General features: G+C 32.2%; 1 protein-coding gene and 2 long non-coding RNA genes across 7 annotated transcripts; 2 read left to right on the forward strand and 1 right to left on the reverse strand.

Moving 5' to 3' along the window:
* Positions 1-1,018: 1,018 nt before the first annotated feature.
* On the forward strand, positions 1,019-3,041 carry LOC124444671. The gene is made up of 3 exons (XR_006947993.1): positions 1,019-1,056; positions 2,100-2,196; positions 2,928-3,041. It is a non-coding gene; the product is annotated as an uncharacterized LOC124444671 (long non-coding RNA).
* Positions 3,042-3,999: 958 nt separating this feature from the next.
* LOC124444663 lies at positions 4,000-9,308 on the forward strand. 5 transcript variants are annotated; one of them, XM_046995296.1, is made up of 4 exons: positions 4,000-4,308; positions 5,193-5,411; positions 8,121-8,237; positions 8,977-9,308. In XM_046995296.1, exons 2-4 carry the CDS (start codon positions 5,250-5,252, stop codon positions 9,010-9,012), a joined length of 315 nt encoding a protein of 104 aa, XP_046851252.1. In that variant the 5' UTR covers positions 4,000-4,308; positions 5,193-5,249; the 3' UTR covers positions 9,013-9,308. The 5 variants fall into 5 exon arrangements, with proteins under 5 accessions (XP_046851252.1, XP_046851248.1, XP_046851249.1 ...); XM_046995292.1 differs by lacking the exon at positions 4,000-4,308 and adding an exon at positions 4,315-4,583; XM_046995293.1 differs by lacking the exon at positions 4,000-4,308 and adding an exon at positions 4,315-4,583 and having other exon boundaries at positions 8,148-8,237.
* An 8,970-nt stretch (positions 9,309-18,278) lies between these two features.
* LOC124444667 lies at positions 18,279-18,969 on the reverse strand. Its single transcript, XR_006947988.1, has 2 exons — positions 18,514-18,969; positions 18,279-18,453 (listed from the first exon to the last, which is right to left on the reverse strand). It is a non-coding gene; the product is annotated as an uncharacterized LOC124444667 (long non-coding RNA).
* Positions 18,970-23,344: the final 4,375 nt, after the last annotated feature.

Genomic DNA, 23,344 nt, shown 5'->3' on the forward strand with positions numbered 1-23,344 from the left:
CATTGAGCTCTATAGTTAGAATTGAAAAAAATTGACTGTGCCTTTGCAAATATGTGATTCAACTGCAATGATGCACATCGTGCACCAAAATGTAAAGTCACCATTTAATTGAAGAGCTTGTAGGTAGGAGATACAACAACTAATGGTCAAGCTTTATGTAAAACCGGATACAATATCTTTATGATTCGTAAAATACCTGCTTAAAAGGGCGTACATCTTTAACTTCAATTCATTCCCTGGATCTTGAATTAAAGATCCTACTTTGTCTTTGCTTCTTTAAACTGGTGGGAGATTGCAGGGAACTTTCGAACCATCTTCGTAAAATGTTCAGGTTTAAATAAGGTCGAGATAGATAGTTCACTATACCACGACGAAAAATTGCATGTAATTTACAAACTCTTGGCGTCACGTTCATTTGCTATAATAAAATTTACAATAAATATTTTTTTATTATTGATTGAACTATGGACGAATAAGAAAATTCATATCTAGAAATGACATGAATGAAAGGCAAAAGTAAATAAAAATGTGACTATTTTTGACCAATGACATTAGGATGTTGATAGTGGTTACAATGGATGATAGTGGATAATTATAGACATGCTTTCAAAATGGCGTATGCTGAACAATTTTATTTTCAGTCAACTTGGAGCACACTTAATCATTTTATGGCAAGAATAGGTAAATGTTGGCTGAACTGTATAAAATAAGGCGTTCAAGGATGCAATTCGGAAGCGTAAAAAAAGACTTGAGGCATATGCAAGAGAACTATCTTCACGTAGCAGACTGACATTTGTGGTGAATTCACTGAATTGCTCTGGAAGCTAACAGTTATTGGTTGTTATTCTGGCTATGTGAAACCAATCTATCTGCATGAGTTCTATCATGATTTTAAACAGCAAATCGATGCGTTGCGTATGAGTTGTATCGACCAGCTTACTACACAGTCAACACTTCACCAATTTGGAATTTGAAACATTTTGGTGATAAGAATTTTATACCGACGTATCCCTGCGATAAAAGACTCACAAGAAAAACTGTTTTGTTCAGAGTAAGGTAAAATATTTTACTCTCTGATTGCCTAAATATTCTTTGAGTATTTAAAACTGGCTCATATAAGACCATACATGTATGTAGTTAATGGGATCTACATTTTAGCTAGCGTGTGCAATATTTTTATAAGTAAAACGATGCACGGTAGTGAGGTAACTTAGTGATTAAATGTACTTGAAAGCCGAGGGAGATTTTGTAGTAAAAGTCACAAGACTTGTAGCACCGAGGGACTTTAGCTAACCTGCCAGGGCTTTCAAGTGCATTTGATTGCCAAAATGTTTTAGTCAGTGCTTCACACACTGTTTATAAATTTGGATCTGCAGCTATTATTACCTAAGTGAAGATCTATTGATTGTCATGCTTTATTTTATCTCCATGTTTTTTATATTTTCACCATCATAAGTTGAACATTTGAGTTACCTTGCATGAGTCGTTTTACTTAAAATATGTTCTTTAACAATTTTGGTTCATCATTGTTTTTGTTTTCTTGTAATTGATTTTATTTAGTATTTGTTAATATTGCAACTAAAATATTAACTCGTTTCAGTCTCCGCTTGCTGAAATCAAGATGGCTTCTAACCTTGAACATTTCAAACATTACAACTCAATGGTTGAAACCAATGAACTATTTAATCAAGTTACATTTGTTTCATCGTGTGCAATTCCTCTTTATGGATATCAAAGATATAGACAGTTATTCAAGAATGAAATAAAATATAGAATGTTTTCATTTGTTGATTTGACATACAGATTGGTTTGTTTACCTCCCAAAAAGGGAGAAATTTGTTCACAGCGAACATAAATGCAGTCTTTACAATGTTTTTTAGCTGTCTTGTCATAAATATCGAAAATGTTTAATGATTGATAATATTTTTAATTGTTTAACTAAATGAGTTTGTTTTATGCTTCATTAGAAACTGATGGAAGCTTTGAATAATTTTGGTCAAAAGCGGCAGATAAATCCTGGGGATGGGGGATGAAGCTTTCTATGTTTACAGATGTATACCATTGTGAATTTATAATTTCATTGCTATCACAATTTATAGATTAATATAAAAATTTTTGATGCTATGAGATGGTCTCATCAATGTGCAACAATTGAACTGGATTTCCAACTTCCTGAGAGATTCAACCTCACGCTAGGTAAGTTTTGCCAGTAAGCTTTTAGTTGAATAACCTCACTACGGTCTTGATACTTAATTTATTTAACCAACAGTGACATGATTATTTGTTTCTATAGAAACCTATTGTTATATATTTATATGCTTATATATACTATATACTTATATGCAGCCTGCTACATTGCTGAACACTGAAAGTCCCACCTGCATTCAAACTTAAACAAACCCACCCATATAAGTATATAGTTACATTTAATATTGCAATGTTAACAGATAATTGCAATATAATAGTTAATAGTCCATGCATGTATCCCTGTGCATCCATCCCCATGTAAATATCATTGATAATGGCTCACAAACATATGTAAGCCTGTGTATTATAGTCAGAGGATTACGGCACAGTTTAAGTTTCCATGAAATTGTAGATCTTTACAAATTGTAACAATTTAGTAATTTATCAATATTCTATTACTCTATTGACAGTGGTGAAGGAGATATAAAATTACATCCTGTTATTATTCATCGAGCTATTGTAGGTTCAGTTGAAAAATGATTGCTATTCTTGCTGAAAGCTTTGGTGGAAAATGGTGAGTGTTTTCTTGGCTCATGCCAGAGCTTAAAGCAAATGAAATGTCCTTAAATGTTAAATTAAAATGATACAAAGTTTCTTAATTGTTTGGAAATTTTTTATCATTTTTACTCTACTACTTTATTTCAAAATTTTGACGCACTGCATTTTCTGTTATTTTCTAGGATTTTATGGCTTTCTCCCCATCAAGTTGTAGTAATTCCTGTCAGTAGTAAATATGATGATTATGCCGAACCGGTAAATTTAATTTGGTAAGCCTTAGATCGAACTTGCACAGGCTAATGCAAACTCAGCTATGGACAAATTGTTGCTATTTTATGAATTGGAATTTTTTTGTCCTTTTTTTTTGACATTTTGGTCATGTTTAGATTCAAAGAAGTTCCATGCAGCTGGTTATCGTGTTGATACAGACTTGGATCACGGATCAACACTAAATAAGAAAGTTCGCAATGCACAACTTTCACAGTACAACTTCATTCTTGGTATGAATAAGTCTTTTTAAATTATTTTTTATTTACTGTACAAATAAATAGAAATTAAAATGGTTTGGAACCACTGTTGGTGTTCAGAGTTTACTGACGTTTCCACAACATTAGTCAGGTTCGCCGTATTTGTTCTCTAGACGTCATGACAGAGAGGAAAATATGTGGATGTTTTAGTTTGTGTGGTATACTTATTAATTGTTCGCTTGTAAGCCGTTTATAAGGTGCTGATATTTGTATTCTGTTCAATGATTTTTGTTTTGAGTTTGTTAACCTACTTTCTAACGTAAGTCGTTGTCTATAGTCAGTGCTGTTTGTAATGTTGTGCATTGTGATGCTCACTTGTCAGTACTCGTTGTTCTTGGTAGTCAGTTGATGTGCGAGTTGTAAAATGTAAGGTATTATCGTTTGCTGTTGTTGGATTGTTTGTTGTTTGTGTTTTTGTTTGTTTGTTTTGTGTTCATTGTCTTTTTAAGTGTTGTCTATTTTAAAAGCAAAATAGATGTTCATTTTATTACTAAATGCGATTGGTTAAATGGTTTTATGTTGTTTTTAAACAGTTGTTGGTGAAAAGAGACGGTCTCAGACACGGTCAACGTCAGAACACGTGACAACAAAGTACTCGGTGAAAAATCGGTCATGGCCGTGATCGAACGCTTGCGAGATTTAGTCATCTCACGAAGTCTGACAAGCGAAGATTTTGAAGTAAAACAACATTTTATGGTAAAGATAAAATGAATTTACTCACAAAAATAAATTTGAATGTAAATCCCATGATGCGTCGCAATTATAGAAAAATAGGTACGCGTACATGCCACTGGTCACTGGCAAACTGGCGGCATTGGTCACTAATACTTTATCAGTGGTGGTAATATTGATTTTATCGTGGTGGTAAATTCTTCCATTGGTAATTTATGGCGATAACCATCAGCAACTTTTCAACTTTTTACCATCAAGTTTTCACTCAAACGAGATCGCTTCTCTTTCATATTTTGGCTTGTTTCTTGAGCTAGTAGGAGGCTGTGTGCGTTGATACAAGAAAAACTTTGTTGTGCAGAGGAAGGTAAAGATATTTTACTCGCAGAATTACTATATATTTATCAACAAAGTAGTTCATACTACAGCGATGAAAAATATAAAGCGTCGTATTTAACGCAAACCTTGGTTAAACCAGGGTTAGTTGACACATGTGCACTTGTATAATATGTCCAAATGGACATGTTTTGTGGAATTCCCCTTCATTTGGTAAAATATTATCGCAGTGGGCCAAGATCGTCCCTCGTTTTGACAGTCATTTGCTATTCGTACTGGAGCTCTAGAATTTTACTGTTTTTAGTGGTAAATGTGACCAATTCCTCATTCGTTTTCTTGTTATTGTGTGATGCTTAACATAGCAAAACAAAGAGTAGCTATATAAATGTAATTTTCCTGCCACACTTACAAACATTTCATATGTCAGCTGCAAGACCCGTAACAGACTGTGACAAATTTTTTGTTTGGTGAAAAAAATTAACATATCTTGTCGAGTCTCCATTTGTGAATATCCATTTGAGAAATGCTTGCAAGAATATGGGCTACAAGATTACAAGAATAGAATGCGGATTTGAAACGAAAGATTAGAATGCACATTGAACTCCAAAAACAATAGGAAGTAGGCTTTATAATGTGACTACAATTGACTACAGTTCATACATTGGTTCAATGGTTAGGGTATGGATTAGGTCAGGGTTAGATTATGGTTAGTGTAAGTGTTAAGGTTAGGGTTAGAATTGTTTAAAAGTTTCTTATAAACGTAGAATTAGTCAAACTCATCAACACTTTGTTATGCCCCTCGTAATATCCGTGACAATGTTAAAGATGTTTTATTTCTCTTCATAACTTTGTGTCTGCATATTTTCTACATAAACAAACTGCTTTAATATTTATGACAGATATTATAATTCGTAGATCGAGGTAGAAGAACTGCTTGAAAATGAAACTTCCAACATTGAAACAAAATCAAGCATGGCAGAAGAGAAACAACGACGCCAGGTTGAAGATAGCTTGATGAAATTGAACGTAGTTGAAGCACCTAGCATACGCTCGAGAGTTTTGGATGAGGACTCGTCAACCACTGAAAACATGAATGAGTCCAAGCATGTTTACGACGATAAAGGCTCTTGCGAGGTAGGCTGTTGCGACATATCGAATTATCGATAAATATCGGGGTTTTAAATATCGGTTTATCGATATTGGTTTTCGGTATATCGATATATCGATGTACCGAAAATATCGAAAAAATATGAAAATATTCGTTGTTACGATATATATATAGTTATTATACATAGTTTTTAATTGTGTTTTGTTGGTTTTAATAGCTTTATAGCGGTTTTTAAATGGTTCTGTATACAATGTATTAGACAGACAATCTTGACCCAATCACACGTGCGGGGTAATTGTCGGCTAAGGTTCAATTTGATCTATTTATGAATCATTGCGAACAACACTACAAAAAACCCAAAATATCCGAAAATATATCGTCATATCTATATTTTTTTTGAAGCGGGATTTATCGAGCACAAAAGCGACGACACTTATCAATGGTGAAGGATTGTCCCTGTATGAAATATCTAAGTTATAAGATTCGGCTATGAAATGCACACTAAACGGCAAAATATGACGGAAAGTGGGTTTAGGAGGAAGGTATGCGAAATATGTTCTATCGTATGCCAGCAAAAACAATGTAAATTTCTTGAAACAACGAAAATATAAAAATTCAATCTCTGCCACGAATATTTGTTAATTTGTGCAAAATTGCCATTTGACCATAGCTGGTGTATGGTAATTTCCTCAGTAAATATTAAACTCATGTAAATTTTTCTCCCATGACCACCTCTAAAAGTGAACTTTCGAAACACCATAAACACTACAGAATTGTTTGAAGATTGTTTTGGTGTCTGCTTATGAGAGGTTGTAAATAAGTTAATAGTAAGAGTATTGGCAGGGACCTAATAGCAGTGTCTGCTTTCGGGAGGTGTCCGTTAGTAGTAAAGTTCTGACTGATTTTGCTTATAGTTTCGTCTATAAAGTTTCTATAGGGTAACTAGTTTTTATAAATGAGAACAAGTAGTTGCGTTCTGTTTTTTGGCTTCTTCTGTGCTGCAGTGAGTGTTAATTCTGTTGAAAAGTGTTCGAATGTTGCTTATTTTGTGTTGTGTGGAATGATTACGGTTGAAATCAAGTATTTGGTCTGTAAGGGTATTTATGCCGTATACTTGTTTGTTTAGTCTTGTTGTGTTTTTGTCTTTAGTGAAGGTTATCTTCTTTGTAGTATTTTTATGGTGTGTAGCATTTGTCCAGTTTTGGCTTTCTTGACTATGGCAAAGATATCGTCTTTATATCTATTCCATAGTCTGTCTGTTTCATCTGTGCTGTTGGTGACTGATTGTGTTTCGAGGTTTTGCACGACAGCTTTTGCGAGGAAGGTGTATAGTGGTGACCCCATTGATTCGCTGAAAGTTGTCTATAGTATGAGTTTTAGAAGAAGAATTCAGTGGAGAGGCAAAGGTTGAGTAAGTCTAGGATTTTATTTGTCTAGTTGTGTTGTTTGGCTATGTCTAATGGTATGGATGTGAAGAGTGATGTCACATTGTAATTAGATATCATGATTTTGTCTGGTCAATAGTTCATATGTATGTGATCCTGGAATTAAGAACAAGAATTGGAATGTACGACCTTTAAGAAAGTTTTTGAAAACATGGGAAAATACAATTCACCAATCAAGTGAGTTCAATAAGTGGGAAATAAACGCATGAACAATCTTTGAGATTTAGGTGCGTGAAATATAAGTTTTGGAATTTAAGTGCTTTAACTATAGTCTTTGGATGTTAGGTGCATGAACTATAGTCTTTGGGAGCTCTTTCATGAACTATAGTCCTTCGGAGTAAGGTGCATGAACTATAGTCTTTGGTAATTAGATACATTAACTATTTTCTTTGGTGTTAGTTGCATGAACTAAACTCTTTGGGAAATAGACGCATGATCTTATAGTCTTTGCGAGTTACGTGCGTGAAATATAGTCTTTGGGAGTTAGGTGTATGAACTATAGTCGTTCCGAGTTTAGGTGCATGAAGAAGAATTTTTGGGAGTTTAGTCTTTGAAGTTGGGTGTGTGAAAGATATTCTTTGAAAGTTAAGTTTGTGAACTATAGTCTTTGGGAGTTAGGTACATGAACTATATTGTTAAGATGCACGAACAATATACATATATATAGATTTTATAGCCTTTAGGTGCATGAACTAAAGTCTTTGTGAAATAGACACATTTAGCTATAGTCTTTGGGAGTTAGGTGCATGGAAAATTTAACTGTCTTTTCAGCATATGAAGTTACCCCACGATGACACACACACTATGATCAAACGAAACATTTTTCTTGCGAGCGCTTTATTAGCGATTAGAACCGATGGAACTCGATTACCATTTCATTTATTTCAACGGTGTCATGAGATCGTTTAAGTCGCATGAACTATAGTATTATAGAAATAGACGCATGAACAGTCATTGCGAGTTAGCAAAATTACTTTGTGCTCAGCAGTTCGAAGTAGGTGGCAAACTACTTTGAAACAACTTCACAATTTGCTAAAATTCTAATTCAAATTAGATAGCGGGGACAATCTAATTTCATAGAAAAACCAATTGTAACTGAGCACGAATCTAATTAAACGACGACCTTTCCAATTATGAAAAGTAAATATACATGCGCGAAAGCGGAACGTATTCATAACGCTTCTTCTTGTTTATAGACCAATGTTTCCAGTTTGGTAAGAACTGATCTTAGTGACTCGTTAGTGACTCCTAGTGACTCCTCAGTACAACATTACGTAATTTTTATTTCAGTTGACATATTCGTCGTGTTTTTTAAAGGCAACTTTTCAAACGAAGTTTGTGGAGTTGGGTCATCCTCCAGTTGGATGTTGCTCTCTAACTGTACCTAATTTATTTGGTCATTCACAGGTACACGTGACTTGTTTATATTAAACGGAGGCCTGGGCACAAGGTCATATTTTGAATCGTTAGGTATTTGAGTTGTATCCACGCCTATTGATCACTTTATATAAACATTTAAATGTTTTCTTTTCTTGAACCTGAGAGGATGTGTTATGTTCTGAGGTGTTGAAAATTAACTGTGAGATTGAAAAGTAATTAAAACTACGAATAGCTTTATCTAAGTTCCCAAAATGCTTTACTCCTATCCCTACCCCTACCCCCAAAAAAGTGTATCGTGAAACATAATTGTTGTTTTTATAAAAGAACTGAGATGCTTTAAAAAAAATTCATTTTGTCTTACGGTGAATTTCCTTTAAATCGGGTAATGTCTGTTATTCTATGCAACACGAAACTCGACTGCGACATGGCAAAGGAAACGCGGAATTATTGCAGAACTTTTATCTTTCAAACATTTCGAGAAGGAACTCAATTCACTTTTGGCGAGATTTTCACTAGTTTCTAGACAGGTTTGTGTGTCTATTTTTACGAGCGAGATGGATTGAGCACTATTAGAAAGCAGAAGGAGAGGGAGGGTGGGCGAAGCTTAGCAACTAGAGGGAGAGGGGACACGGGACCTTTGAAAATGCAATAAATTTCTATTGTTATTCATGGACGTTCACGTCGTAGATGATGAAAACATTTACAGTTTTGAACTTTTAAAAAATCCATGTCAGCAAATAGTAAAGCAGCATATTTAATATTGTAGTGCCTTCGAGAAACAGACGTTGATGGTCAACAGTAATATACAAGAACTTGAGGATAAAAATCACGAGGAATGCGATTTGTTTCAAAAGTACATCAGCAACGATGATATTTTGGATGGCATCGTAAGAAGATGGTGGACGAGCTTACAGGAATGATTTACCATCAAGGTATATTTACGATCAGACTTATGGCGCGTGCAAATATTTATTGTACAAATAGGATATTGTGTCCCCAATGATCCGTTTGTAACCTTTACGCAGCGGAATTTGTAGCGTTGTTGGTGTAAATCATTCGTAACTTGAGTTGAATAACAAAACATATTCGTTCATTTAACCACGATTTTAAAATCTTTACTTTTGAGGAAAAAAATTGCGTTTTGAATCAAGTTCCAAAACATAGTAAAAAATTTTTTGCTGGAAAATTTCGAACACTCGTTCTGTATCGTTCAAGTCATTGAGACTTCAGTGTTTACTGCTGGCGTAACGGACTTCTTAGTCGCAACAACCTTCTTTCGTGCGCATTTGTTGAAAAATGATGCAGTTGTTAAAAAATAATTGCCATTAATTAACATGTTGTCACGTGACATCAAGTAGATGTTTGCGCAGATGCTTTTGTACGCTTAACACTTTGGTGAAAATGGTTTTATCAAACTGAATAACATACTTGCGCGCATTCCTTCAGACCCATCTTTGAGCAATCAGTTCGCATTCTATATTACTCTCATCGTGAAGTTTCTCCAGCTCAGCTGAGCGACATAATTTCTTCGACATTGAGAGCGACTGCAATGGAGAGAAGCATTGTATGGTTAAATGAAACGAAACAATAACTTTAAAGTCCAGATTTGTGCTACCTTCGGCGGCAACGCAGCCATGTATTTCATTCTGTTGTTAATTTCTTTTCAAACTCGGCGAGGAATAACTTCTGTTATCAAACCGTAGTTACACGCTTCGACCGCAGTCAGTTTTTTTCCAACGAGTAACATCTCATTCGCCTGAGTGCAAACTAATACGAAATGTGTGAAAACCATACCTTAACTCTTAACTGCATTAAGATAACGATACCTTGTTAATAATTGAGTTAATTAAACAAGAAGAACAGGGCTCAAAATAACGGTCAGGCAACGGACAATGATTTTCAAAATACCTATGTATCGGTAACATTTTCAGTTTTCCCATAATAATTTATTATTCGGCTTTCCTTTCAATATGTTTTGCAATATTGAGCGTCAATTTTACATACGTAAAACCATGCTTTCTCTAGTAAGTATATGCTGGCTAGGGGCTTGTTGCATTGAAGGTTACGATTCCGTTCTCGTAAAGTGTGTCGTGGTCAGCTTTGGGTAATGAGGATTTCAATATTATAATGAGACCGTGCGTAGTGATGTCGGAAGCGCTTAGTTAAAATGTTTTTCATATTATCGACGAAAATTATGTATATTAATGTGACAATAAAAAAACTGACTTTGACCAAGCCAAAATGAAATTGACGTTTCGTCTTGAACGAAAGCATTAGAACACATTTTCCACATCAAAAGAACTTCTTACAAAATTTCACTCCACCCCTGAAAATCAATTCATCATATTCCATTATTTCACCAAGACTATAATTCTTGCTTTTGAACACATTTTCAACTTTAAAACAACTTTTACAAAAGTAGGTATTCCACCCCCCTGAAAATTAATTTTATCATATTTACATATTTTCATCAAAGGCTATAATTTATGCATTTGAACACATTTTCACATCAAAAGAACTTGACAAAAAATCGAGTCCACGCCCCTAAATATTCATTTTGTAATATTTTCATATTTTCGTCAAAAGACTATAATTCATGCATTTGTACACATTTTCCAATTAAAAAAAAGAAACTTTTACTAAAAAGGGATTCCACCCCCTTGAAAATGAATTTAATCTTATTTCCATTATTTCATCAAAAAATTATAATTCATGCATTTGAACACATTTTCCACATCAAAAAGAACTTTTTACAAAAAAATCACGTCCACCCCTGAAAATGAATTTTATAAAATTTCCATATTTTTCACAAAAGACTATAATTCATGCATTTGAACACATTTTCCACCACAAACACAACTTTTACGAAAGTAGGGATTCCAACCCCGTGAAAATGAATTTTATCACATTTCCATATTTTTATCAAAAGACTATAATTAATGCATTTGAACACATTTTGCACATAGAAAAAACTTTTATAAAAATAGGGATTCCTCCCCTCTTAAAAATGAATTTAGTCTTATTTCCATTATTTCATCAAAATGTTATAATTCAAGCATTTAAACACATTTTCCACTTTAAAACAACTTTTACGAAAGTAGGGATTCCAATCCCCTGAAAATGAATGTTATATTTCCACATTTTCACCAAAAGACTAATTCATGCATTTGAACACATTTTCCACTTAAAAAACAACTTTTACAAAAATAGGGATTCCAACCCTGAAAATAATTTTATCATATTTCCATATTTTTATTAAAGACTATAATTAATGCATTTGAACACATTTTGCACAATAAAAAGAACTTTTATAAAAATAGGGATTCCTCCCCTCTTGAAAATGAATTTAGTCTTATTTCCATTATTTTATCAAAATGTTATAATTCAAGCATTTAAACCCATTTTCCACTTAAAACCAACTTTTACGAAAGTAGGGATTCCAATCCCTGAAAATGAATGTTATCATATTTCCATATTTTCACCAAAAGACTAATTCATGCATTTGAACATATTTTCCACTTAAAAAAACAACTATTACAACAAATTAAGTCCACCCCCAGAATATAAGTTTTATAATATTTTCATATTTTCACTATAAAGCTATAATTAATGCATTTCAACACATTTTCCACTTAAAACAACTTTAACAAAAATAGGGATTCCACCTCATCCTGAAAATTAATTTTATCATATTTCCATATTTTAATCAAAAGACTATAGTTCATGCATTTGAACACATTTTCCACATCAAAAAGAACTTTTACAAATAATAGAGTCCCCTATAAATGAATTTTATCATATTTACATTAAAAGATTATAATTAATGCATTTCAACACATTTTCCACTTAAAAACAACTTTTACAAAAATAGTTCCACCTCATCCTGAAATTAATTTTATCATGTTTCTATTATTTCCATTATTTCCATCATCAAAATATTATAATTGAAGCATTTGAACACATTTTCCACTTTAAAACAACTTTTACGAAAGTAGGATTCCACCTCATCCTAAAATTAATTTTATCATATTTCCATTATTTTCATTATTTCCATAATCAAAATATTATAATTCAAGCATTTGAACACATTTTCCACTTTAAAACAACTTTTACAAAAGTAGGGATTCCACCTCTGAAAATTAATTTAATCATATTTCCATTATTTCATCAAAGACCATAATTCATGCATTTGAACACATTTTCCACTTAAAAACAACTTTTACAAAACAAGGATTCCAACCATTCTGAAAATGAATTTTATCATATTTCCATATTTTAATCAAAGACTATAATTCATGCATTTGAACACATTTTCCACATCAAAAGAACTTTTACAAAAAAGTTCCCCATTCTGAAAAGAATTTTATCATATTTCATTATTTCATCAAAAGATAATTCATGCATTTGAACACATTTTCCACTTAAAAACAACTTTTACAAAATAGAGTTCCACCAAAATTAATTTTATCATATTTCCATTATTTTCATTATTTCATCAAAAATATTATAATTCATGCATTTGAACACATTTTCCACTTTAAAACAACTTTTACAAATAAGGATTCCACCCTGAAAATGAATTTTATCATATTTCCATTATTTCATCAAAGATTATAATTCATGCATTTGAACACATTTTCCACATCAAAACAACTTTTACAAATAATAGAGTCCCCCTAAAATGAATTTTATCATATTTCCATATTTCCATCATCAAAATATTATAATTAATGCATTTGAACACATTTTCCACTTTAAAACAACTTTTACAAAAGGGATTCCACCTCATCCTAAAATTAATTTTATCATATTTCCATTATTTTCATAATCAAAATATTATAATTCAAGCATTTGAACACATTTTCCACTTTAAAACAACTTTTACAAAAGTAGGGATTCCACCTCATCCTGAAAATTAATTTTATCTTATTTTCATTATTTTCATTATTTCCATAATCAAAATATTATAATTCAAGCATTTGAACACATTTTCCACTTTAAAACAACTTTTACAAAAGTAAGTTCCACCCATTGAAAATGAATTTAATCATATTTCCATTATTTCATCAAAGACATAATTCATGCATTTGAACACATTTTCCACATCAAAACAACTTTTACAAAAATAGAGTCCCCTGAAAATGAATTTTATCATATTTCCATATTTTAATCAAAAGACTATAATTCATGCATTTGAACACATTTTCCACATAAAAGAACTTTTACAAAATAGTTCCCCTCTCCTGAAAATGAATTTTATCATATTTATTATTTCCATTATTTATCATAAAATATTATAATTAATGCATTTGAACAATTTTCCATTAAAAACAATTTTACAATAGGGATTCCACCCATCCTGAAAATCAATTTTACCATTATTTCCATTATTTTCATCAAAATATTATAATTAATGCATTTGAACACATTTTCCATTTAAAAACAACTTTTACAAAAATAGGGTTCCCCCTAAAAATGAATTTTATCAATTTCCATATTTTATCAAAGACCATAATTCATGCATTTGAACACATTTTCCACAATAAAAGAACTTTTAAAAATAGGGATTCCTCCCTTTGTTTGTTGTTTTTGAGGAAAATTTGTTGAATTATTTATATTTTATAGTGCAAATATGAAAACATTATAAAACTATTCAGGAGGGTGGACTTAATTTTGTAAAAGTTGTTTTAAAATATGTTTCAAATGCATGAATAAGTCTTTGGTGAAAATATGGAAATATGATAACATTCATTTTCAGTGAATCCCTAAAAGTTTTTAAAAAATGTTTTAAATGCTTGAATTATAACATTTTGAAAAATAATGGAAATAAAACATTTTCAAGAGGGGATCATTTATTTAAAAGTTTTTCTATTGTGCAAAATGTGTTCAAATGCATTAATTATAGTCTTTTGATAAAAATATGGAAATGTGATAAAATTCATTTTCATGGGGTTGGAATCCCTACTTTCGTACAAGTTGTTCTTTAAGTGGAAAATGTGTTGAAATGCATTAATTATAGTTTTATAGTGAAAATATGAAAATATTATAAAACTTATATTCAGGAGGCGGGTGGACTTAACTTTTTGTAAAAGTTGTTTTCTAAGTGGAAAATGTGTTCAAATGCATGAATTATAATAATTTGATGATGAAAATAATGAAAATAATGGAAATATGATAAAATTAATTTTTAGGATGAGGTGGAATCCCTACTTTCGTAAAAGTTGTTTTAAAGTGGAAAATGTGTTTAAATGCTTCAATTATAATATTTTGATGATGGAAATAATGGAAATAATAGAAACATGATAAAATTAATTTTCAGGATGAGATGGAATCCTATTTTGTAAAAGTTGTTTTTTAAGCTGAAAATTGTTGAAATGCATTAATTATAATCTTTTAATGAAAATATGGAAATATGATAAAATTCATTTTCAGGGGGGGGACTCTATTATTTGTAAAAGTTCTTTTTGATGTGGAAAATGTGTTCAAATGCATGAATTTTGGTCTTTTGATGAAATAATGGAAATAAGATTAAATTCATTTTCAAAGCGGTGGAATCCTTACTTTCGTAAAAGTTGTTTTAAAGTGGAAAATGTGTTCAAATTCTTGAATTATAATATTTTGATGATGGAAATAATGGAAATAATAGAAACATGATAAAATTAATTTTTAGGATGAGGTGGAATCCCTACTTTCGTAAAAGTTTTTTTAAAGTGGAAAATGTGTTCAAATGCTTTAATTATAATATTTTGATGATGGAAATAATGGAAATAAGAGAAACATGATAAAATTAATTTTCAGGATGAGGTGGAATCCCTATTTTTGTAAAAGTTGTTTTTTAAGTGGAAAATTGTTGAAATGCATTAATTATAATCTTTTAATGAAAATATGTAAATATGATAAAATTCATTTTTAGGGGGGGGACTCTATTATTTGTAAAAGTTCTTTTTGATGTGGAAAATGTGTTCAAATGCATGAACTATAGTCTTTTGATTAAAATATGGAAATAAGATAAAATTCATTTTCAGAATGGTTGGAATCCCTGTTTTTGTAAAAGTTTTTTTTTAAGTGGAAAATGTGTTGAAATGCATTAATTATAGTTTTATAGTGAAAATATGAAAATATTATAAAACTTATATTCAGGAGGGGGGTGGACTTAACTTTTTGTAAAAGTTGTTTTTTAAGTGGAAAATGTGTTCAAATGCATGAATAAGTCTTTTGGTGAAAATATGGAAATATGATAACATTCATTTTCAGGGGATTGGAATCCCTACTTTCATAAAAGTTGTTTTTAAGTGGAAAATGTGTTTAAATGCTTGAATTATAATAATTTGATGATGGAAATAATGAAAATAATAGAAACATGATAAAATTAATTTTCAGGAGGAAGTGGAATCCCTATTTTTGTAAAAGTTGTTTTTTAAGTGGAAAATTGTTGGAATGCATTAATTATAATATTTTAATGAAAATATGTAAAGATGATAAAATTCATTTTTAGGGGGGGACTCTATTATTTGTAAAAGTTCTTTTTGTCGTGGAAAATGCGTTCAAATGCATGAACTATAGTCTTTTGATTAAAATATGGAAATATGATAAAATTCATTTTCAGAATGGTTGGAATCCTTGTTTTTCTAAAAGTTGTTTTTTAAGTGGAAAATGTGTTGAAATGCATTAATTATAGTTTTATAGTGTAAATATGAAAATATTATAAAACTTATATTCAGGAGGGGGGTGGACTTAACTTTCTGTAAAAGTTGTTTTTTAACTGGAAAATGTGTTCAAATGCATGAATTATGGTCTTTTGATGAAATAATGGAAATAAGATTAAATTCATTTTCAAAGCGGTGGAATCCTTACTTTCGTAAAAGTTGTTTTAAAGTGGAAAATGTGTTCAAATGCTTGAATTATAGCATTTTGATGATGGAAATAATGAAAATAATGGAAATATGATAAAATTAATTTTTAGGATGAGGTGGATTCCCTAGTTTCATAAAAGTTGTTTTAAAGTGGAAAATGTGTTGAAATGCATTAATTATAGTTTTATAGTGAAAATATGAAAATATTATAAAACTTATATTCAGGAGGGGGGGTGGACTTAATTTTTTGTAAAAGTTGTTTTTTAAGTGGAAAATGTGTTCAAATGCATGAATTATGGTCTTTTGATGAAAATATGGAAATATGATAAAATTAATTTTCAGGATGAGGTGGAATCCCTACTTTCGTAAAAGTTGTTTTTAAGTGGAAAATGTGTTTAAATGCTTGAATTATAACATTTTGATAAAATAATGGAAATATGATAAAATTCATTTTCAGAATGGTTGGAATCCCTGTTTTTGTAAAAGTTGTTTTTTAAATGGAAAATGTGTTGAAATGCATTAACAATAGTTTTATAGTGAAAATACGAAAATATATAAAACTTATAATCACAAGGGGGGTGGACTTAATTTTTTGTAAAAGTTCTTTTTGAGAGGAAAATGTGTTGAAATGCATTAATTATAGTCTTTTGGTGAAAATATGGAAATATGATAAAATTTAAATTTCAGGGGATAGTTGACTCGATTTTTTGTAAAACTTCTTTTGGATGTGGAAAATATGTTCAAATGCATGAATTATGGTCTTTAGATAAAATAATGTAAATTTATGATAAAATTAATTTTCAGGATGAGGTGGAATCCCTACTTATGTAAAAGTTGTTCTAAAGTGGAAAATGTGTTCAAATGCTTGAATTATAATATTTTGATGATGGAAATAATGGAAATAATGGAAATATGATAAAATTAATTTTAAGGATGAGGTGGAATCCCTATTTTTGTAAAAGTTGTTTTTAAGTGGAAAATGTGTTGAAATGCATTAATTATAGTTTTATAGTGAAAATATGAAAATATTATAAAACTTATATTCAGGATCGGGGTGGACTTAATTTTGGCTTATATGACGTCAAAAGAAAACACACTATAGCTACGGTTGAATGAAAACAGCCCCAAACATCATTAAATATTTGTTAAAATTCATTAATTATAGTTTTATAGTGAAAATATGAAAATATTATAAAACTTATATTCAGGATCGGGGTGGACTTAATTTTGGCTTGTATGACGTCAAAAGAAAACACACTATAGCTACGGTTGAATGAAAACAGCCCCAAACATCATTAAATATTTGTTAAAATTGCGTATATATTATTACGAAACAGCGATTTTGTGCACGTTATGATGACAAATTTCCATATTGCATTGAAAAGCGTATTTCGAAAAACATTTATCAAACGCTGACACTTGCTGGCATGGTGACCATGTTTAATTTAAATACATATGCATATTTTAAGCTGACAGTCGTTTCAAAACTACCGATGGATGTTATTTATTCATCACGGCATAAATGCTTTTCAAACAACTTTATTATTCTAAAATCATTACTTAATAGAAATTTGTACAACATTATTCCAAAATAGGTGGCAGGAGCCTACTTTGAAATACTTTACCACAAAATTCGTTTTCTAAGTCAGAGAGGGAACTCTCTGACTTAGTAAGAATACGCCGAATTCAACAGAGTATATATGCTCTCTCAAAATCCAAGATTTCTTAAAAATCTAAAAGATAGCCAAAGAACAAATTAGCGATACAATAAAACAAACACATAAACCTGAAAAAGACTGAAGTCACTAAGCTACAAGTCAGTGAAACAAATAAAAAATTTTTATACCTCATCTTGTTTTCATCTTGTTCTCCATCAGCATGCTTCCCGTCTCTCCGTCAGCATCCTCTTCGTCGCTCCATCAGCATCCTCTTCGTCGCTCCATCAGCATCCTCTTCGTTGCTACATCAGCATCCACCTCGTAACGCCATCAGCATCCTCCTCGTAGCACCATCAGCATCCTCCTCGTAGCACCATCAGCATCCTCCTCGTAGCACCATCAGCATCTTCCTCGTAGCGCCATCAGCATCCTCCTCGTAGCGCCATCAGCATCCTCCTCGCAGGACCATCAGCATCCTCCTCGCAGGACCATCAGCATCCTCCTCGCAGGATCATCAGCATCCTCCTCGCAGGACCATCAGCATCCTCTTCGTAGCACCATCAGCATCCTCCTCGTAGCTCCGTCAGCATCTTCCTCGTCTCTCCGTCAGCATCCTCTTCTTTTCATCAGCCTCCTCCTCATCTAAACGAAAAATCTAAAACAAGTTAAGATTAGGACAGGAAAAATAATAACGTACTCCTCTATCTTCTTCTTGATCTTCATCTCTTGTACCTAAAAAGACTGAAGAAGAAGTTATTTGTTTGATGGAAACAAACAATTGTAAGCACCCACCACTGCCAGAGTTCGCGTTCTTTCACTGTCCGTACGCTCGACATGTCTATAAAAATGCAACAACAATATCATGGCAAGTGATTATGGAGATCGTGCTTTCGCATTGTAATAGTTTTATCATGCTAAAACATTTATATCCATGACTGTACATGATTGAACATGTATGTTAAGTGAACAACTCTTTGAAGATTATAAGACTCGCGGAAAGCTTATCGTTTGAACCGTGCATTGTGTTATAACACCCCTCAATGTTATAACACATGCAGTGTTCTGTAACATTGTCAAACGATTTATTACATGCGATATAATTCAAAAATACCTAGATAAAAACAAGATAATTAACGAATGTCTCATGCAATATATTCTCTGCTCGATTTCATTGAAAAGGTTGTTTAATTATTACGGTAAGGTACGAAGGTTTATAAAACATCATCGCATTTGAAGATTGAGCAACATTTTGCCCCATGTTGCAATATCTTGTATACTCTATAATATATATTTGAGGTAATTCATTTGAACGTTTCTCAAGTGAATTACCCACTTTATCTCACCTACTATAACATCACTTGATGCTACAGTAGTTCCTCTCAGGAGCAGGGACGGATTAACCAAAGGAAGCTGTCTAGAAGCCTCCACAAACAAGGGCCTTCACATTATTCAAAGGAAGAATAAACATAGTTGCTTTAAAGACGAAGGAAAAGCATTTAGTTTATTTGTTGGATCAATTTCAGGTGATGAAGAACAGACCACGTATGACAACGAATCACAGTAAACTCAGCCATTTTGCTCTGATGAGCATTGAGGACAATATTCTAACAGAAATAAACTTGGAAGAGCTTATCAAAGACTGCCAGAATAAAATCGCAATAACTACTTTATCTCAAGTAGCAGCATTCACTCGTCGTATGCAACCGCTTTACACGCTATATTCGAAGTTTATACTTTTATCAAATGCTTTACGAAATTTGAAAGTAAATTTTACTGTTGAAAATGAGCAGCACATTGCGTTTAGAGTAAGGGAAAGGGATCTTTACTACGTATTTTTGCTGCTCAGAGCCTCCACACATCTTAATCCGGCCCTGCTCGGGAGACATAAAATATTATATCCTTTTGTCACAAAGACAAAGGATTGAACTTGCTATTTCTAACAATGGCCAGTTGTTAGAAATAGGCAAAATGCAAAATCATCACACTTATGTGAATGATAACGATGAATGCAAAAATGAAAATATTTTCTGGACATGTATTGAAGAGGTCCAATAATTGATGTCAAGAATAGTGGGAAACTTTTGGCAGTTTCGTTCGTGTTCTCACTTCAATATGTAACTGAAACTTGACGGCATTTTGTGCTCCAAGATCGAAACATAGAAATACTAAGAAACCAAAGAAATCGATCATTCCTTCGAACAAATAGGACTCATAACGATGCTTTGAATATGCTGTAACGAGAATTCACATCACAATTGGGTTATACATTTTAATTCATCGATCTCAAACTTACATCTTTATGTCATCGACGATTTTTCTGTATTTAACCTGCCGCTTTCAAACATGGCTAAAATATCTCAACCGTGTCATGTCTTCAGTTGCTCGTCCTTTCCAACAAGTAGTCGCATTTCTTGAAGGCTGTCTTCGACTTTCAACAGACTTTCACCTTTCCCAGACGAACAGCTCGGTCAAATAGGGTTATCGAAGTGAAAGACCCTACTTTTTCTTCTGATAACTTTCATATATCACATGAATTAATTATTAATTCATTCGTCAATTTTGTTCAAACCATGATAAAAAAGGGATTAAATTCATTGATTGCATGAAAATATATGCAGGGCAAAGACAAAAGGAATTAAGCCTGGTTATAAGTTAACTAACGACATTGGTTAGTAAAAGAAAGCAAAGCCTTTTCCCCAGAGGTTTGGAGAAAACAAAAGAATATTTCTTTTGTTTCCTCAATGAAGAGTTTGCGAAATCAATGATTGTAAGGTTATGACGGCAGACAGAGCATGTCGTGTTGTGGTAAATTTTATCTAGTATGAACAAAAAAATTATCTCACCCAAAACCGCAATTCAATGCACCATAGCTTGGAGAGTTATCATTTTTCTCCCACCTGACCACCTTTATTCAACTTGTTACGTCAACAAATAAATTAGAAGGCATATCAAAAGCTTGTAATTTATTCACGTGGGAATCACCCACATGTTATAGAAAAGCTTTTGTCGTGCTCAATACTTATTATGAACATTGGAGCCCTGCTTATTGCAATAATATGACTTGCCATTGTAAAATGTAATGTAATAATTTAACGAGAGAATTTTATTGACAGAACTAAATGGTAGCAAGTGATTCATTTTAGCAATCCTAATAGGATGGGACAAAGGGAAAGAATGAGAGGTAAGTTCGTTTTCAAATAATTATCTTTAGCGATGTAACGATAGCAGGACTTTCAAATGCGGTAAATGTTTTGTGGGAAAAGCGCGATTGTTTCTTTTCCGTGGTTGTAATCCTTAAAATTACATTATTAACAGTAAAACTGAACAAATTGAAAGTTATCTTTTTCCTCTTATATTCCTTGTTCAACGAGTTCATTTCCTTGATCAAACCATGATGAAAATTTATCCAATCACATTTACATTAAAGTTTTTTTAAACTTCAAGATTTCCCCACATTCATTTAGCTTAAATGCCGCATGATAAACGAATGATATCTCTAATCAAAGATGATCACGCAGTCTCCGATTTTTTTAGGAATGAAAATAGGTTTTACGTTAATTGGTTTATGTTTGGCGTAAGGTGAAGCCGGTGATCCAACAATTAACACGTGATTACCCTTTAACCATAATCTCCACATGCTTTTATGAAATCCTCGAGCATCTAAGTCCCAGATTCGTAAACATCTCGCATTGTATTTGCAAATACAAACAGAATGTAACCAACATGTCTTTAATTACATAATTACATGAATGTTATATTTGGTTCATGTGTCATGCTTACTGGTTATGATAAATATCTTTTGATATGATCAAAGCTCGTTTGATCTGAAATAATTTAGTTTAGAAATTATAATGATCATCAGAAAAATTACCTAGTGATCATGAAAATACTTTGCTGTTTTGCCAAATTTCAAGGTTTATCTGCATACATAGGAAGACATTTTACTCTATAAAAATGCTTTTCATACATCAATAGCCCTTTGGATTTTATGGCAAACTTTGGATTTTATGGTATGAGCCATAGATTAACACACCTTTACATCTCTAGATGAGGTGTTCAGTTTGAAAAGGGACAATATGTGACATGGGACAACATTTCATGTATGTGAAATACTCAGGTTTAATACCATTCCAGTCAAATTGTCAAAATAAAAGCTTCATGGATCAGAAGACTCAAAATCACAGGTTATAGTAAACAGCTTCTCATGTAATCAATGTTAGTTTTCTCAAATCTTAAACAATATGTAGTATAACTGTCCAATGATTGAATGATCAATGATCATAAACTGAAAAGCCCCAAACATTTGCTTATGATAAAGTAAATAATAGTATGGCGCCTTATGGCTACAGATTTTTTGTCCATTGAAATATATTTGCAGGAATGTAGGATTTCGCTGCCATATAACGGCCACGATTCCCCAAGCACTAAAGAAATTATAGCTAAAAGTCCTTCGGCAACAACAATTTTAGAAGCATCAATCTGCTTACCATATGCCATATTGACATAAATCGCATCACATACTCGCATAAATTGACTTTGATATATTACATTCATGCATACACTTCACTTGTCCTTTACTTACGATTTTGGATGTAAATTTCTGCTGATAAAACTCAAAACAATGTTGGCTTTCTTTTGAACATCAATGACTGAAATGTCGCTCGCGAGATCGTCTTCGCCAAGCATTTACAATTTATCCATAAATTTTTCACCCCTCTTGAAAAAATTCACAGTTTGGACAGCTTCATTCATGTCAATATATGAATTTGTAAAAGATTTCAATAAAATCCATCTGATTGTAGTTTAGTTTCTATCATGCTTATAAAAATTGCTATGAAACGATCAAACATTCAATTCAGACAGTGAGCTTGACTATGTTAGTTCAGTTGGCTATCAGTCGAAATCATTGAGTTCTATAAGACCTGGAGGGGAAACGTCAACAAAATTACTATAAATTATCAGCGCGCGGCTGCGTGGTCAAAAACATGGCGGATTTTGGTGGTCAAAGTCAGCGGAGAGACGCGGGCTCATGAAATAAAATTTTTGTCGCCCACCCTGATTTGACCACCACAAATGCGAGTATAGAAAATATCAAAACTATTTTCCTAACATAAACACTTTTTTAAAATTTTATTTATTAAACTGCCAACTTCTGTGGTTTGCGGATGCTGAAATAGCGACAGAAAAGGAAACATTTCTTGACTCCGGTAAGTAGCACAGTATTAGTTTTACTATTTTGTTTTTAACACGATACTTGAAGAGTGTTTCTACTACTAAGTTTTTATTTAAAGTTATTTTGGTCCAGTCTTGTTTGTTCTTCACTTAATCGCTCGCCAGACGTGTCGAAGCTGTCAATTTTTATCGAGTTTTGCATCCATCTTGTATCATGATCAAGGCATCAAGCTAAACTCTCCTGATTTGAATTGAGTTTACCTCCCAAAAATGGGGCATAATTTGTTCATGTTTTTATTTGAAAAGATGAAAGGAAAGTTTACAACAGAGTTGTGTTGAAATTGAATGCAGTGCCATGCAAAATTAATGAGAACTATGGTATATGTTGTATAATAAAAATAACTATTAAACTGTTTGCCTGCTCAATTTGACTGACTGTATAGTGTAGACA

This window comes from Xenia sp. Carnegie-2017, unplaced genomic scaffold (genome assembly GCF_021976095.1).
Source record: "Xenia sp. Carnegie-2017 unplaced genomic scaffold, XeniaSp_v1 HiC_scaffold_21, whole genome shotgun sequence".
NCBI lineage: Eukaryota > Metazoa > Cnidaria > Anthozoa > Malacalcyonacea > Xeniidae > Xenia > Xenia sp. Carnegie-2017.